The following is a 16,552-nucleotide window of genomic DNA, read 5'->3' on the forward strand; positions in this document are numbered from 1 at the left end:
AGGAGAGTATTATGTCCTATCTTTTTTTATTTTAATATGTATTTAAATTTAACTTTTTTTTTTGCTTTTTTAAGTTCGAGCACAGACGCTGGCTGACTAGAGACTACTTCTCCCATCATGGGCGCCTGCTATCACTGTTTTCAGTGACAGAAGACATAGCCTCATGGTAGTAGTAGACTCATCAGCCGACGCCTGCTGACCTGCGGTAAAGCTTTATCCTGCAAGTCACAGTATCGCTGCGGGGTCACGCTGACATCAAGACCCCGCAGCGCTCTGACCGCAGTATGGTTACAGGTGGTAGCATTACCGCCGATCACATGACAACGTGGGAAACACCATAGGAAGTCCGGAAAAACTCAGGAAATACACAAATATTTTTAGGCTGAGTGCAGACAGAGTTTTGAGCCCTGCGGATTTTTCCGTGCAGAATGGAAGAAAACCGCAGGTCAAATGACCTGCATTTTTCCTGCGGATTTCTTCCATTTTTCACGTGGTTTTCATGCGGTTTTTGTGCGGTTTTCCATTGCGGTCTTCCCCCTGCGGATTTGGTGACAGGGGAGATAGAAAACCGCACAAAAGAAGTAACATGCTGCGGATTTTGTACCGCAGGAAAAATCCGCAGCGTCTGCACAGCGGTTTTTTTTTTCATTCATTTTAAAGGTACTGTACATCACAATGCGGATATGCAACGTTTCTGCGCGGTAAAATCCGCTGCGGAAACGCTGCAAATCTGTATCGTGTGCACATGGCCTTATACCTGCGTTTTTGCTGCAGATTTGACTAAGTGAATTAAAGTCAATGGGTGAAAAACCACTAAAAATACGCATTGACACAGAAAAAAAAACGCACTGCAAATACTCAAAGGAAATTTCTGATCAGAAAAGTAAACTACAGGTAAAAACAGTCACCTCACCTTCTTAATTACGTCATTTAGGAAAATTATTTCTGTCAACTTCATAGTAAGGTCATCTTCATTGGTGCCAGATTTCAGGTCGCTCACTACTGAAGGCCGGATACAGAGGGGAGGCACGAGAAGTCTGGTGAGGATAAGGTCACAAGGCTTAGCAGCTTCTGGATTCATGAGTAATAAAGGCACATCTTCAGCTGGGATCCGTCTCAGAATATTTAACACAACTAATGGGTTTAAATTTTCCTGGAAAGAATCGGATATCAAGACATTAGGCAGAATTTTCTCAAGCATGATCACCAACATTTATGGTATAAGATTTGGATGAGCCGTAACCATTTTTAGTGGCAAAAACTCACACCTTTACTGAAATATGACGTACCGTTAAAGTCATATGTCAGGTTCCCTTCTTTTGATGCACGGTCCGGAGCCAAGCCTGCTAGCAGACACTGGCTGTGTTACACAGCCATCACCGGACTCTAACAGCAAATATACAGTGACTTGCAAAAGTATTCACACCCCCAAGACCATTGACATTTGTGTTTTGGTACGTCACAACCTGGAATTTCACTTTTTTTGAGGGTTTGGACTAGTTCATGTAAAGAACATGCCTACAACTGTGAACTTTGTGGTTTTCTTCACAACAACAAAAATTGGGACAAATTAACTGAAAACTTCAGTGTGAAAAACCATTCACTCCCTAAAGTCAGTACTCTGTAGAGCCTTCTTTTGTGGCAATTACAGCTGCAAGTTGCTTTGGTTAAGTCTCTATGAGCTTTCCACATCTTGCCACTGGGATTTTTACCATTCCTCATGGCAAAACTGTTCCAGTTCATTCATGTTAGATGGTTTCCACTGGTGAACAGCAATCTTCAAGTCTGACCACACAGTCTCAATTTGATAAGATCTGGGCTATGACTAGCTGACTCCAAAACATTTACAAGTTTTCCCTTCAAAAAAACTAGAATGATGATTTAGCAGTATGCTTTGGGTCCATCCCAGTCTCAAATCAAAGACAGACTGAAACAAGTCTTGCTCAAGAATCTCTCTGCTTTTCGCACCATCCATCTTGCCCTCGACTTGGATCTTTGTCCCTGTCCTTGCTCCTGAAAAACACCCCCAAAGCATGATGCTGCCACCATGTTTCACTATGGGAATGGTGTTCTTGGGGTGTTGATTTGGCGCCAGACATAACATTTATCTTGGTGGCCAAAAATTCAGTTTTGGTCTCATCTGACCACAGGACCTTCCTCCATAAATTTGGGGAGTCTCCAACATATCTTTTGGTAAACTCAAAACGAGACTTACACATTAATTGTAAGTAGATGCTTTTTTTATGCCCACTCTTCCATAAAAGTCACCCCTATAGAGTGTACGAGTTATTGTGTTCGTATGGACAGATACTCCAGTCTCTGCTTGAGAACTCTGCAGCAAATTCAGGGTTACCTTTGCTCTGTGCTGCCTCTTTGATTAATGCCCTCCTTACCTGAGCTGAAAGTTTTAGTGTGCAGCCCTCTCGACAGGTTTGTTGTGATATCAAGTTCTTTGCATTTGATGATAAAGGCTTTGATGATTTGCTAGTGCTCCAGGGATCATCAGAGACTGAGTTTTTTTTTTGTTTTTTTAAAAACCCCTTTCTGACATTAAATGTAATAATCTGTCCATTTGACCTGGGTCTATCTGACCAGGGACGGATTATTACATCTGCGATCGCCCATATACCGCATGTGGGTGATCGCGGCCGGATGTCATCTGATTCTGACAGCTGACACTCGGCACTAAGTGCCAGGAGTGGTCACACACGGCTCCCGGCACTTAAACCCCCAAAATGCTGCGATCGAACGAGACAGCAGCATTCCGAGAGCAGGCAAAGGGCTGATAGCCCATCTGCCTTAGGATCGGAGACCCCGCAGGGAGAAGTGGTGTCCCGATCGTTGCCATGGTGACCCGATGTCATGACGACATCCGGGTCACCAGAGCTAGGAAACTTGCTGATCATGCGCAGTGCATCAGCAACTTTCTCTGTCAGTGCAGAGTTGAGTTTATACAGCATGGGGATGCTGCTGCATCCCCATGCTGTACAAGCGATCAGCCTGCAAAAAATGATAGTCCCATAGTGCAACTAAGTAAAATAGTTAAAAGTACTAAGTTAAAAGAATTAAAATTTAAAAGAACTAATTAAAAAAAAAAAAAAAAAAAAAAGTGAAAACTTTTTATAAATAACTAAAAATATTTAAAAAAAATAAACAAAAAGGAAAACATTGCTCATATATTTTTTTCATTCAAATATTGATTTATAGATACAATAGAAGTACACATATTGGGTATTGCTGTCTGCAACGAACCGACCTATAAAGCTGTCCCACTAGTTAACCCCTTTAGTGTACACCATAAAAATAAAAAACAAGGCAAAAAAATGCTTTATCATCATACTGCAGAACAAAAAGTGGAATAAGGCTAGTTTCACATTAGCGTTTACGGCCGCCGCTAAGCCCCGCCCCTGCAGCACCTCCGCCGGTAGCTCCGCCTATGGGCGCATGACGCTGCATGCGTCCCCTATCTTTATCACTGGGGACGCAGGCCGTGCGTAGTATGCGTTTGGCGGCGCATGCGTCCTTTTGACGGTGCGCCGAGCGCAACCAAATTGCAACAGGTTGCGTTTGGCGCTGGTCGGCGCACCGTCAAAAGGACGCATGCGCCGCCAAATGCATACTGCGCACGGCCTGCGTCCCCAGTGATAAAGATAGGGGACGCATGCAGCGTCATGCTCCCGTAGGCGGAGCTACCGGCGGAGGCACGGTAGGGGGCGGGGCTTAGCGGCGGCCGTGCGCAGCCCAACGCTGCGGCCGTAAACTCTAATGTGAAACTAGCCTAACACGCGATCAAAAAAACTGATATAAATAAAGTACTGCTGAAAATGTCATCTTGTCCCGCAAAAAACAAGTGATGGGTGTCTCAATGTGGAAACTGATGCTGGTACCAACCTATTGCGAGGTACCAGTAGCAGAACACCGTCGCACCACACTCACACTGTCTCTTGCGCGGTACCACCAGTGAAAGACCGTCACACCTCGCTTGCACAAATTCCGTGCAGGCGCAGAAAATCATTCGGCTGATCCCGGCGGCAGATGCGCGACGTGTCTGCAAGCAGAGGAAACCGGTCACATTAAAGGGGTTTTCCCATGAACGAAAGTTAATTGCAAAAGACAATACTGACATTACAGCAGGGGGTCACAGAGGATTCAGAGGATCCACCTAAGTGCATCCTTCTGTGAATTAAAGAATGTGGTAGTGCCAAGTGCTACCACCCTAAGCTTGGCTAGCTATATAATTGAGTACTGCAGGCCCAGTGTCCTCATTCTTTTTATGTCCAAAAACAGGGATCTTCTCCTCTGGACTTCGGCAGAAAAATCCAGGAAGAAAAACTCTGTCCCCCCAGCTTTATATCCTGTTTCTCCCTTGCTTTTCTCAGGATAATGTCCTGGTCTTTATAGTGTAATATTTTTTATCAGTATGGCCTAGGGGAACTGCCCACCAGTCTCGGTCTTGTGGGCACTCTATGAACTCTTTTAATAGCAAATAATGGAGCAAGAGTGTCCCTTCCAAAAGTCTCCAGCAACCATTTTTCAAAGAAGCTGTCTGGCTCTTTCCCCTCCCTTATCTCAGGGACCCCCATCAGCCTGATGTTATTTCTTTGCGACCGATTCTCCAAATCATCCACTTTTTCCATCAGTGCATTAATCGCCTGTGTATGATTCTGCACTTCCCTGCACACTGGGGCAAATGCATCTTCCAACACACTCATTCTGCCCTCCTCTGCTTTTGTGCATTCTGCCCCTTTCTGCACATCATGACATATGGTAGAAATCGAATCCTGTATTTGGCACAGCAGTTTATTAATACCAGGACTTCTTGTATTCACAGCATTAAGGACATCTTGCAGAGAAGGGGAGTCTATTGAAGCCTCTGCAGCATTATCTCCTACCTCAAAACTCCCTTCCCCCACCTCTGCACTCTGTGCCAGCAGCATCTCCATATCTGAGGAATCTGTGTCTCTGTCTACCTCCAGATGCAATGCTCTATATATCTGGATCCTCCTCCAGCTGCTGACCCCAGTTCTTGTACTGACCTTTTTGCTGTCATGCTAGTGGAAGCAGACCTGCTAGCAAACTTTTGGAGTTTTGCAGCTGCCTCCTCTCTCCTGCTGTGCGGGGGCCATCTTGGATTCCAGCCTGTACTCCTTCCTTCTCTCTCCCTTGTCTTTTTGATCTCGTCTTTGCACCTCCAGCCCCAGATTTCACACCTCAGGACTCCAGGCAGTCTGTGGCAGCAATGAGTCTGGTTTCTATCACTCACCCACAGCTCTAATGGCTTTTACAGGATGTATATGGCAGGAGCTTCAAGCAAACATGTCCTACTGCATTCACCTCTTGGCCATGCCCCACTCACAAGATTTAGATGGAAACCTCGAAGTAAGTAGTCAGTGAAGGAGTGCCGGATAACTATGATCAAAAACGTTATGCAAAACGTTCCCAATAAAAGCTTCAACTCAATCCACAAAAAAAGCAAGTCCCCACTCAGGTTTGTCATCTGTTAACGAATATATAGGGGGATACCACATTATAGGTAGTACAAAGGCTCTGGAAAGGCGACATGGCTCCTCATTCAGCAAATTCTACGCTCTCAAATCCAAATACCCCCCTCCCTTCTGAGCACCACAGTGTACCTAAACCACATATTGCTTCCACGTTTGGCATTTCTGAAGTGATGAGAGCACGCCTAACTTAAGGGTGCATGCCTCCAGAAGCATGGGCTGGGCATAACATACTGGTGGCTGCAACGTACTGGTCACTACAGCGGCACTTGGCAATTTTCACTCTGCAACATTCATTGCTGCTTGTTTCTGGAAAATACCCATGGAGTCAAAATAGTCACTACACCTGTGAACACATTCCCCAAGGGGTATTGTTTCAAAGATGGGGTCACTTTAGAGGGGATCCTGATCTTCTAGGATGAAAATGTATAATGTAGGGTTTGAAACAAGATTTTGGTGGTAAAAATTCTTATTTTTTCTTCATTGCCCAATGGTTTTAATTTCTGTGACACACTCGTGGTATCAATATGATCACTGTACCCCTAGATAAACTCAAATTCGTTGAGAGGTGTAGTTGATAAAATGGGGTCACTTATGGGGAGCTCTGCTGTTCTGGCTCCTCATGCGCTCTTTCAGTGGATCATGGCACCTGCAAGCCATAACAGTAAAATCTGGGGCTCCTTGCCTTCGGAGCTTACACTGTGCCTGAAACATATTTCCCGATTACATGCAGGATGCTGTCAGGTAAAATAAATCTCAGTTTGTTGCTAAAAAAAAAAAAAATAACTAAAAAAAATCCTATTAGCCTGTAGAAAAATAAACTTGGGGCTAAAACAACATTTTAAATGGTAAAAAATGTAATTTATTCTTTCACCTCTCAGTGGTACAAAATTCTGTGAGGCACATGTGGTGTCAATTACTGCACCACTAGATGAATTCATTGAGGAGGGTAGTTTGTAAAATGAGTTCACATATAGGGGGGTTTCTGTTGTTCTGGTACCTCAGGGGCTCTGACAATGTGACATGGCACCCTCAAACCATTCCAGCAAAATCTCAACTCCAATATGGCACCTCTTCCCTTCTGAGCCTCCAAAGTATTCCCCACATATGGGGTATTGGGAGTACTCACGAGAAATTGAACAACAAATTGTATGGTGCAATTCCTCCTGTTACCCTTACAAAAATCCAATATTTGGGTCCAAAATAACATTTTTGTGGTGAAAATGTGATTTTTTTTTTTTTTACAGCTCAATGTTATAAACTTATGTGAAGCACCTGGAGGTTCAAGGTGCTCACCACGCATCCAAGTACATTCCTTGAGGGGTCTAGTTTCCAAAATGGTGTCACTTGTGGTGGGTTTCCACTGTTTAGGCACACCATGGGCTCTCCAAATAGGACACGTCCGGTAATGTCCCTCATAGCGCGTCGGTGTCCCCGCCTGCTCAGGACACCGGCACTTGGCCCCCAGCGACGAGAGGTGAGCATGTCTTTTTTTTTTTTTTTTTTTTTTTAATTGCAGCAGCAATATATGGGCCGTATGCATCTATGGAGCATCTTCTTGGGCCACCATTAACCCTTGTGCAGCATTTTATGGGGGGTATTTATCAATGGAGCATCTTTTTGATCCACCATTAACCCTTGTGCAGCACCAACCTCGGCTTATATAAGTTTTCCCAGCTTTCTGTGGCAAAATTAGGGGGCTCGGCTTATATTCGGGTCGGCTTATACTTGAGTATATACGGGTTTTTATTTTTGTTTTTTTTTTTCCTTAAAATGAAATGTGTCATCTTTAACTTTAGCCCTTTTAGAGATCCTTTAATCTTCAACTTGCTTAACTGTTGACAACAGTAACTTTGGCCCTGGGTTCCCTAACTTTTATATGTCACTGTGTATCTGGTGTCACCTTGTCTGTAAAAGACTGATCAAAACATAAAACGAACTAACGCTATTGGTAAATGCTGTAAAGAGAAAAAAAAAAAAAAAAAAGAAAAAAAAATTCTCAAAACACCAGAATTGAGATTTTTGGTAGACAAAACACTCCAAAAACTTCAAGAAGCAGGGATCAAAACATTGTAGCTATCCAAAAATGGCATCACTAAAAACTTCAGCTCAACACACAAGAACCAACCCCTCAAGCATCTCCAATGACAAACCAAAACGTTTTTTTTTCCACTACTAAAATAAACACAAAAACCCCCAGAGTTTGGTATCCGCATAATCGTACTAACCTAGAGAATCATATTGCCTGGTGATTTGTGCTGCACAATGGCATAAAAAAAAAAAAAAAAAAAAAAAAAGAATTGCAGAACTGTTTTTAGGGCAATTTCACAGCATTTTGGAGCTTTTCAACAGTTTAGCAGTACATTGAATGAAGTCCATCAAAAATACAATTCATCCTGTAAAAAAAACAAGCCTTTATACGGCTATGTGGAATGGAAAATAAAATACGGATCTTGGAAGGCGGGGAAAAAAAATGGAAGCAAAATAATGGGGGGGGGGAAAAAAAAGAAAAAAAAAAAAAAAAAAAATCGCCATGTCAGGAAGAGGTGAATAGGTTAAAATAAAAGAGGGACAGTATATAGTTCTAATACTTAAACGGAATTTATCATAATGTAGAGACAGAGACCTTAATTTCAGCATGAGTCACTTCACGCTGTCCTGTAGAACGCCATACTCATGAGCTCCGTATAACCCAACCACCATCACTGATTGGCAGCTTTCTCTGTGCACTGTGCATAGGCAAAAAGCTGCCAATCAGTGGTGTGGGTGGATTATTCAGAGCTCAGCATTCAGAGAACTGGTGAATCTGCAGCAGAGAAAACAGGGATTTTAGCAAACTAACAGCAATCGGCTCAGTAAGTGATACATTGCTGTTATCAGGGTCTCTGCCCTTACTCTGCTCTAAGATTACATACCAAAAACCTGGTGAGAGTCCCTTTATAGAGAACCTATCATGCGGGTAAATGTATCCAGTTTCTGCTCTTATTCTCACTGCTCCCTTCCATCTTTGTTTTCTTTTAAATCTGTGAGATGTATGGGCCTTTAACTGACAATTTCTATGGTCCTTATCAAGGGGCAACAAATGAGAAATCTAAACCTATCTATGCATGCATAACCCAATCCACTGACTGCATTTTTAGAGCATCATTTTAAGTACACAGTCATCTTGTCTGCATAAAACCATAGAAACCAGTCCTTGGTGACATTCCCTGTTTAATCGTAACTAGCCAAGAGGTACGCAGAAGCAGCAGTAATAATGTAGAATGTAGCAAATATACAATATTAGGTTTCACAAAGATGCTCTCACCTGAGCTCGCCCTAAGAGGGCCTCCACCTCCTTGTTGTGCTCTATAGCATTATCAAAAGACTGTAAGAACTGAGACACCATGGGGTCTATCACTTTTTTAGTAGTTTTGTATTTTTCATGAATGATTTTAAGCAATCCACACTTCTTCACAGGGCCTACAATTGCATAAAAATACAAACAATTAATCGGAGAACCTCGAGTTCCATCTGGGACTGTACAGAAATGTTAACCTTTTCTATTTTTGTAGAGGTAATAAATAGTTATATTAGCAGAACTGAGGATATTTTTTTTTTTTTTTCAATTTCGTTTATTGAACTTCAGGACATAAAAAATGCACAACATACAATTGGCCTATGGTAATAAACATTTTCCACAGAGCATACATGTTTCCGTCCATTATAAAATATAGAGCCAAGAAATTACACACTATTTTTTTAAAAAACAAGGTAGCATTGTACATAACCTTCCCAGTATGCGCAAAGGACAGTTGGTTATATATCATAAAACATGTATATCGAGCAAATCTCATAAGCCTTTAACCTATTATTCGGATAAGGAAATCTAATCAGAAATTCCTAAACTAAACTACGACTACCACTACATCAACCTATATCTACTATTTCGCAGCCTAGTATCCTACAGCATACTATCTCGTATGTGATGTCTCAACCCTGCAGGGTAAGATGAGAGGAGTTCCACCTCCCCCAAATCTTTTCAAATTTACCCGGGCATCCCCTATTTTGGTATAACGTGCGCTCGTATGGAACAATCAAATTCATCAAGTCAATCCAAATTCTAAGGGAGGGGGACAAAGTTCCCATCCACCGTAATGCCAGTACCTTCCGTGCCATAAATAACCTCTCACGCAGGAAGACCCCATTATATCGATCCCAGATCTCCTCATACCATACCCCAAACAAGCAGACCAGTGACTCTAGAGGGACCGGGGCTTGTACTAGGGATGACAGTAATGATGTCACCTCTCTCCAGTAATGCAGGACAGTGGGACACTGCCATACCATATGAATAAAATCTGCGTCTGGAGAGTGGCACCGTAAACATTCTGATGATTGGAATCGACCCATCCTAAAAAGTCGTGTTGGAGTCAAGTACGACTGATTATATATAATTCTGTTGTTAATAGATGGTGATACTCCAATCGGAGATTCCAAAATCTCCTCCCACTCCTCGTCCTGCGTATTAGGGATGAATCGTTCCCACTTTCTCTTGACAGAACTTATGGCAGATTCTGCTCCCGCTGACAGCATGTATGTGTATAAAGAGGAGATGAGACCCTGAGGGCCCTGCGATTCAAGGATTCCAATCAGAGGCAGAGATGAAATAGTTCGGCCTACACCCTTACATCTCACATGCGATTGAAAAGCTGATCTCAGTTGTAAATAGCGGAAAAATTGGGATCTTAGGATATCATGCGAGACCTGAAATTGCTCAAAAGACTTTAAAGTCCCCTGACCATATAAGTCTCCCATCGAAGAGAGATCATGCTGAATCCAAAATTCAGTGGACGGGTGGTTTAGCAATTCTGGAAAATAATCATTATTCCACAGGGGCATTTCAGCTATAAAATCTTTAAAACCAGTCACTTTCTTGATTTTCCTCCATGTTAATCGTGCCAATCGGAGCAAGAGCAGCAGACGAGGGGCATTAGTTCTAACTCAAGGAAACCCAGTGGGCAATCAGTCTGTGCAGGATGAAGCAGGTGACTTTCAGAGTTGGGAATGTAGCTACCCAGCATCCAGTTACTTAAAGCTTTTGCTTGCCCAGCCAAATAATACAGGAAAAAAATCTGGTAGCGCCGCTCCACCTCCCGTTTTAGGTCTTTGTAAGGTGGCCAATTTAAGTTTGGGCCTAGTTTTCCCCCATATAAAAGACATGATCTAGGAGTTGAGATTCACAAAGAAAGATTTGGGCACCATCACAGCACTGTGCTGAAGGGAGTAGCTAAGCTTGGGAAGTAATATTTTAATCAAGTTAATGCGTCCGGCTACAGACAACGGAAGTTTGCTCCAGGATGTAAATTTAACTTTAACTAGTTCCAGCAGTGGGTGGATATTAAGTTGTGAATCAACCGCACTATCACAGGATATGTAGACACCCAGATATTTAAAATTAGATACAATAGACAGTGAGGAGAGAGCCTCTAGCTGCGGCATCGGGGCATGAGAAAGGGGTAACAGAGCCGACTTCTCCCAATTTATATATAAGCCTGAATATTTGCTGAATCTATCTAATAGGGCTATCACTTGCGGCAAAGTTTCTTCCCCTTCATCCATGAATACCACCATATCAGCATATAGACCTATAGTGTCCACCCGACCCGCTACATCAATTCCCTTAATGCCAGGGGAAGACCTTATACGTATTGCCAGTGCCTCAATTGCAAGAGCGAAGAGGGCGGGGGAGAGAGGGCAGCCTTGACGAGTCCCCCTATGTAATGGAAGAGACTCAGATATAGAGTTATTTACTATGATACAGGCTTTGGGTTTCATATATAGCATTTTGATCCATTTTATAAATTTATCACCAAAGCCATATCTTTGCAAGCACACGGAGAGAAAAGGCCACTCAAGAGCGTCAAAAGCCTTGGCAGCATCTAACGACGCCAATGCCCATTTGTTGTCGGGTATTAGGGAGCTATATTGGACTATTGACCGAACCCGTCTGATATTAATGGAAGTGCTCTTACCAGGCATGAAACCCGTTTGATCAGGATGTACAAGGTTCAATATAATTGAGTTCAGCCTGGTAGCTAGGATCTTAGTAAAAATTTTATAGTCCACATTCACTAATGAAATAGGACGGTAAGATCCACATTCCAAGGGGTCCTTTCCCTCCTTCCTAAGCATTATGATATTAGCCTCATAAAAAGAATCAGGCATAGACTTCCCTTCCCAAATTCCCCAAAATACCTTCACCAGAAATGGTATCAGTAAATCCTGGTATTTCCTATACAATTCAATGGGGAACCCATCTGGTCCAGGGGCCTTCCCAGAAGCCATGTCCGTTATAGCATTTTCTCTCTCTTCCGCGGTGAATGCAGCGTCCATAAGGGCTCGCTGTTCAGGATCTAATGTAGGGAATGCCACATCTGATAAATAGTCCAGGCATCCCAAATTATCAAAGTCACTTTTAGATTCATATAGTGTCCTGTAATAGTCATAAAAACAACCAAGTATCTCCTCGGTCGAAGACACCAGTAAACCATCTGCCTTACGAATCTGCAGTATTGTATTGGAGGTATTGTGTTGGCGCACCAAATAGGCCAAAAACTTACTCGCCTGGTTTCCCAGTTCAAAATAAGATTGACGGGTGAAGAATAGTTTACGCTTAGATTTAGTGTCTATGTGCTGGGCGTATAACCTCTGGGCAGCCAACCACTCAATCCTATTGCCACTAGTTTGGTTAGTTATATATGTAGCCTCTGAGTCTTTCAATCGTCGCTCCATTTCCTCACCCTCCATTGAGGTTACCCGATTAATATAAGAGATAGTGGAGGACAAGCAACCCCTCAAGTATGCCTTAAGGGCATCCCAAAATAGATTAATGTCTTGAGGTTCCGGATGAGACTCGATGAAACAATGCAATTAATCGATCGTTCTATAGGGGGACACTATTAACTTCAATCAGAAAGGATTCAACTTTCAAACTATCCCGTTGTTTAATTATCCATATTTAAGTTTAAGGATAACCGAGCTATGATCTGAGATCCCCCTAGTGCCATGCTCTATGTCAGGGGTCCCCAACCGCCGGTCCACGGCCCAGCACCGGGCCGCTGCAGTGCCCTTGCCGGTCCGCGGACACAAGGGGAGCCAGTGGCGGTCAGTGCCGTAGCGGGGGCTGGGGCGGCGTGTGTAGCGGCGGCAGGGAGCGATCCAAGCAGCTCCGCTGCCTGCAAGAGGGAATAGCAGGAGCGGAGCTGCAAGGACCCGTCCAGCTTCCTGCCCGCCGCCCGCGCTTCCTGTCTCTGACACAGAGAGGAGCGCGGCCGCTGCTGTGTCAGAGCGAGGAAGCGCGGGCGGCGGGCAGGTGAGAGGAGAGAGGTGGTGTGTGTGTACGTATAATATGTGTGTGTGTGTGTGTGTGTGTGTGTATATATGTGTGTGTTGGTCTGTGTTTGTGTAGCCTGGCCCTGGAGGAGATGGGGACATGAGGTGAAGGCCATGAGGGAAGTGATGGAGAGACAGCAGTGATGGGGTGAAGACAATGATGGGGAGAAGGGAGTGATGGGGTGAAGGCAATGATGGGGAGAAGGGAGTGATGGGGTGAAGGTAATGATGGGGAGAGGGGAGTGATGGGGAGAAGGGAGTGATGGGGAGAAGGGAGTGATGGGGAGAAGGGAGTGATGGGGAGAGGGGAATGATGGGGTGAAGGCAATGATGGGGAGAAGGGAGTGATGGGGTGAAGGCAATGATGGGGAGAGGGGAGTGATGGGCTGAAGGCAATGATGGGGAGAAGGGAGTGATGGGGTGAAGGCAATGATGGGGAGAGGGGAGTGATGGGCTGAAGGCAATGATGGGGAGAAGGGAGTGATGGGGTGAAGGCAATGATGGGGTGAAGGCAATGATGGGGAGAAGGGAGTGATGGGGTGAAGGCAATGATGGGGAGAGGGGAGTGATGGGGTGAAGGCAATGATGGGGAGAAGGGGGTGATGGAGCACTCATTCAAAACCTATGGTGAGTTGAGTCACATTATAAATGTTATTTAATTATAAGTATGCACTGCTACACTACAACCGTGTCCATAGCCCCGCCCCCTTATGACCAAAGCCCCGCCCCTGCCACACCTCCATCCCCGCCCTACCGGGCCATGGAAGAATGGTCTTGCTTGAAACCGGTCCCTGGTGCAAAAAAGGTTGGGGACCACTGCTCTATGTTATCCACCCACATCGCCAGACCGCTGGAACCAAATATGTAATATATGCGCGACAGAGCGTTTAGTGGATGAGTGACAAGTATATTCTTTTAACTCAGGGCAGGGTGGATAAAAATCAATGGTTTTTTTTAAAAAAAAATTAAAAATCGGATTTTTTTGATTTAAATCGGATTTTTTTCAATAAACTGCTTTTTGAGGAAAATATTTTACCATCCAAAGGTTCTTCCATCATGAGATAAAGCGGAGTTGTTTAACTCAGTAGAATAAAGGCTGTATATGTGTAACATTCACAATGCCATGCTCTTCCAGAGGTTTCTGTAGGATTAGTGGGCAGTTTCTCCACTATATTATCACAGACGCTCGCTTTACTTACGCAGTTCTCAAAACTGAATTTGACTCCGCAGAGGTCCCAGCCTCTTCTTCATGGCAAAAATGTTACAACATGAACAGAGTTGAGAAAAAGACCTTAATCCTATTGTTCTACAAACCTATGAATACAGAATCAACCCCTTCAGTGCCAAGTCCAAGAAGTTAGACAATATGTTTCTGATTGTTTGGAGTGGAATAGATCTGCACAACACAAGAAGAATGTGAATCTAAGTGTGAGGAGGAGGAAGGGCAAGCAGACAAGAAAATGAAAGTGAAACTTTGAGCACAATACTGCAGCATAGCCACAGACAGACAAGTCTGGATCTGTTTGTGTGTACGATCTGAGGTTTATTACATTCTTTCCTCATAATGGCAGCAGGCCGTAAAAGAGACCCAGTATGGGAATATTTTAATGATGCTCCTTCGCCTATCGGTAAGGCAGGCATGCGTGCAAAATGCAAACGATGCAACAAAGAGATGCAAGGCCTGGTGGCGCGAATGAGGCAACATCATGAGAAGTGCGGTGATGAAGATGACCAAAGAAACACTTCTGAACAGGCAGGATCTTCAGGTTGGTAAACATTTTTATTGAATCCTATTTCTAAAGACTGAACTGTCATGTGTGAGAAAAATTATATTTCTTATTATTACTGCATGTTACTGTCATTTGGTACAGTTATGAAGAAAAACAAATATTCCTTTTGGGGCAGGGGCAGTGATGTGTTGTGTACAATAAGCAGAAATTGTATAAACAATAAAATAACAGCATTGACTTTTTTTGTTTAGGGGAATTCATGGATTCTGGAAACTATCCACCTCCAAGATCACCATCATCCTGTTCTACAGTTTCAGAGTTATCCATCCAGGATAGTGCTTCATTAGCAGCAGCAGCATCATCAGACACCCACAGCCACATATCACCATCACCCAAAAGGAAGAAAAAACCTTTACCTCCTGGAACCACCATAGATAGGTTTGTGATAAGAACTAGCAGATTAGAAAAAGAGTTGATTGATGAAAAAATTGCCCAGTTTATTTATGCAACGAACTCTTCTTTCCGTCTGACTGAGAACCCACATTTCATTGATATGGTTCAGTCACTGAGACCAGGATACAGTCCACCCAGCAGAGCTGATGTTGCAGGGAAAGTGCTGGATCAAGTGTATGACAGAGAAATGGAGCAATGTGCAACAGCTCTGGAGGGTAAAATTGTTAACCTAAGTATTGATGGGTGGAGTAATGTCCACAATGATCCTATTGTATGTGCTTGTATAACAACAGAAGGTAAAGTCTTCCTTGCACAAACAACTGATACGTCAGGAAATGCACACACAGCAGAATACTTACAAGAAGTGGCAGTAAAAGCTATAATGACATGTGAACAAAAATTCAAATGTCTAGTACGCAGATTGGTCACTGACAAGGCTGCAAACGTATCCAAGATGAGAAGAGATTTAGAAGAGCAGGGAGGGAATACAAAGCTGCTAATAACATATGGTTGCAGTGCTCATTTGCTGCACCTCTTAGACAAAGACTTAAGTGTTCCAGAAATAAAGGCTAATGTTGTTGAAATTGCTAAATACTTCCGTAATAATCATTTTGCTGCAGCAGCTCTGAAAAGGATGGGTGGAACCAAGCTAACGCTCCCACAAGATGTTAGATGGAACTCTGTGGTGGACTGTTTTGAGCAGTATATCAAAAACTGGCCTATTCTGATGACACTTTGTGAAGAAAATCGAGATAAAATAGATGGCACTGTCACGGCCAAAATCCTCAACATTGGGCTTAAGAGAAATGTTGAACATATGCTGAGCTTCCTGAAACCCATCTCTCAAGCTTTAAACAAAATACAGAAAAATAGCTGTTTTATTGCGGATGCTGTTGAAATTTGGAAGGAACTGAGTGAAGACTTAAAAACAGAACTACACATGGACAGAATTAAATTACAAGCAGTAAACAAACCAATGGGACAAGCACTGACTCCAGCTCATTTTTTGGCAAAAATTGTCAATATCCAATATCAGGGTCAAAACCTAAGTGCTGAGGAAGAGGAGTTAGCTATGACATGGGTATCCAGCAATCATCCATCTTTAATGCCAACTATAATAAACTTCAGAGCTAAGGGGGAACCATTCAAGAAATATATGTTTGCTGAAGATATTTTAAGGAAGGTCACACCAGTAAACTGGTGGAAGTCACTTAAGCGCTTGGATTTAGAGACTGTTCAAGTAATGATTTCACTTTTAACAGCAGTAGCTTCTTCTGCAGGCGTTGAAAGAATATTCTCTTCCTTTGGACTCATTCATTCTAAATTGAGAAATCGGTTGGGACCCAATAAAGCAGGAAAGCTTGTTTTTCTTTTCCAGATTATGAATAGGAACAAAGAAGAAGATGATGATGAAGATGACGACAAGTGAGCTACAGAGGACAGCAGGGACAGTAGTATTTAAGTTTTTCATGTGTCGGCTGGGCTGACAGTCTA

At 43.2% G+C, this 16,552-nt stretch overlaps 1 protein-coding gene across 1 annotated transcript in view; it reads right to left on the reverse strand.

Moving 5' to 3' along the window:
• The window catches only part of POLR3A (RNA polymerase III subunit A), a 205,050-nt gene that overhangs the window by 154,786 nt on the left and 33,712 nt on the right, over window positions 1–16,552 (reverse strand). Inside the window, exons 5-6 of the mRNA XM_073571227.1 lie at window positions 8,809–8,963; window positions 914–1,153 (exon numbers count right to left, since the gene is read on the reverse strand). Coding sequence (XP_073427328.1) covers window positions 914–1,153; window positions 8,809–8,963 — 395 coding nt within the window. The remainder of the gene's footprint in view (window positions 1–913; window positions 1,154–8,808; window positions 8,964–16,552) is intronic.

Source organism: Dendrobates tinctorius, unplaced genomic scaffold (genome assembly GCF_039654945.1).
Source record: "Dendrobates tinctorius isolate UK_male_01 unplaced genomic scaffold, ASM3965494v1 ptg000028l, whole genome shotgun sequence".
Classification (NCBI taxonomy): Eukaryota; Metazoa; Chordata; class Amphibia; order Anura; family Dendrobatidae; genus Dendrobates; species Dendrobates tinctorius.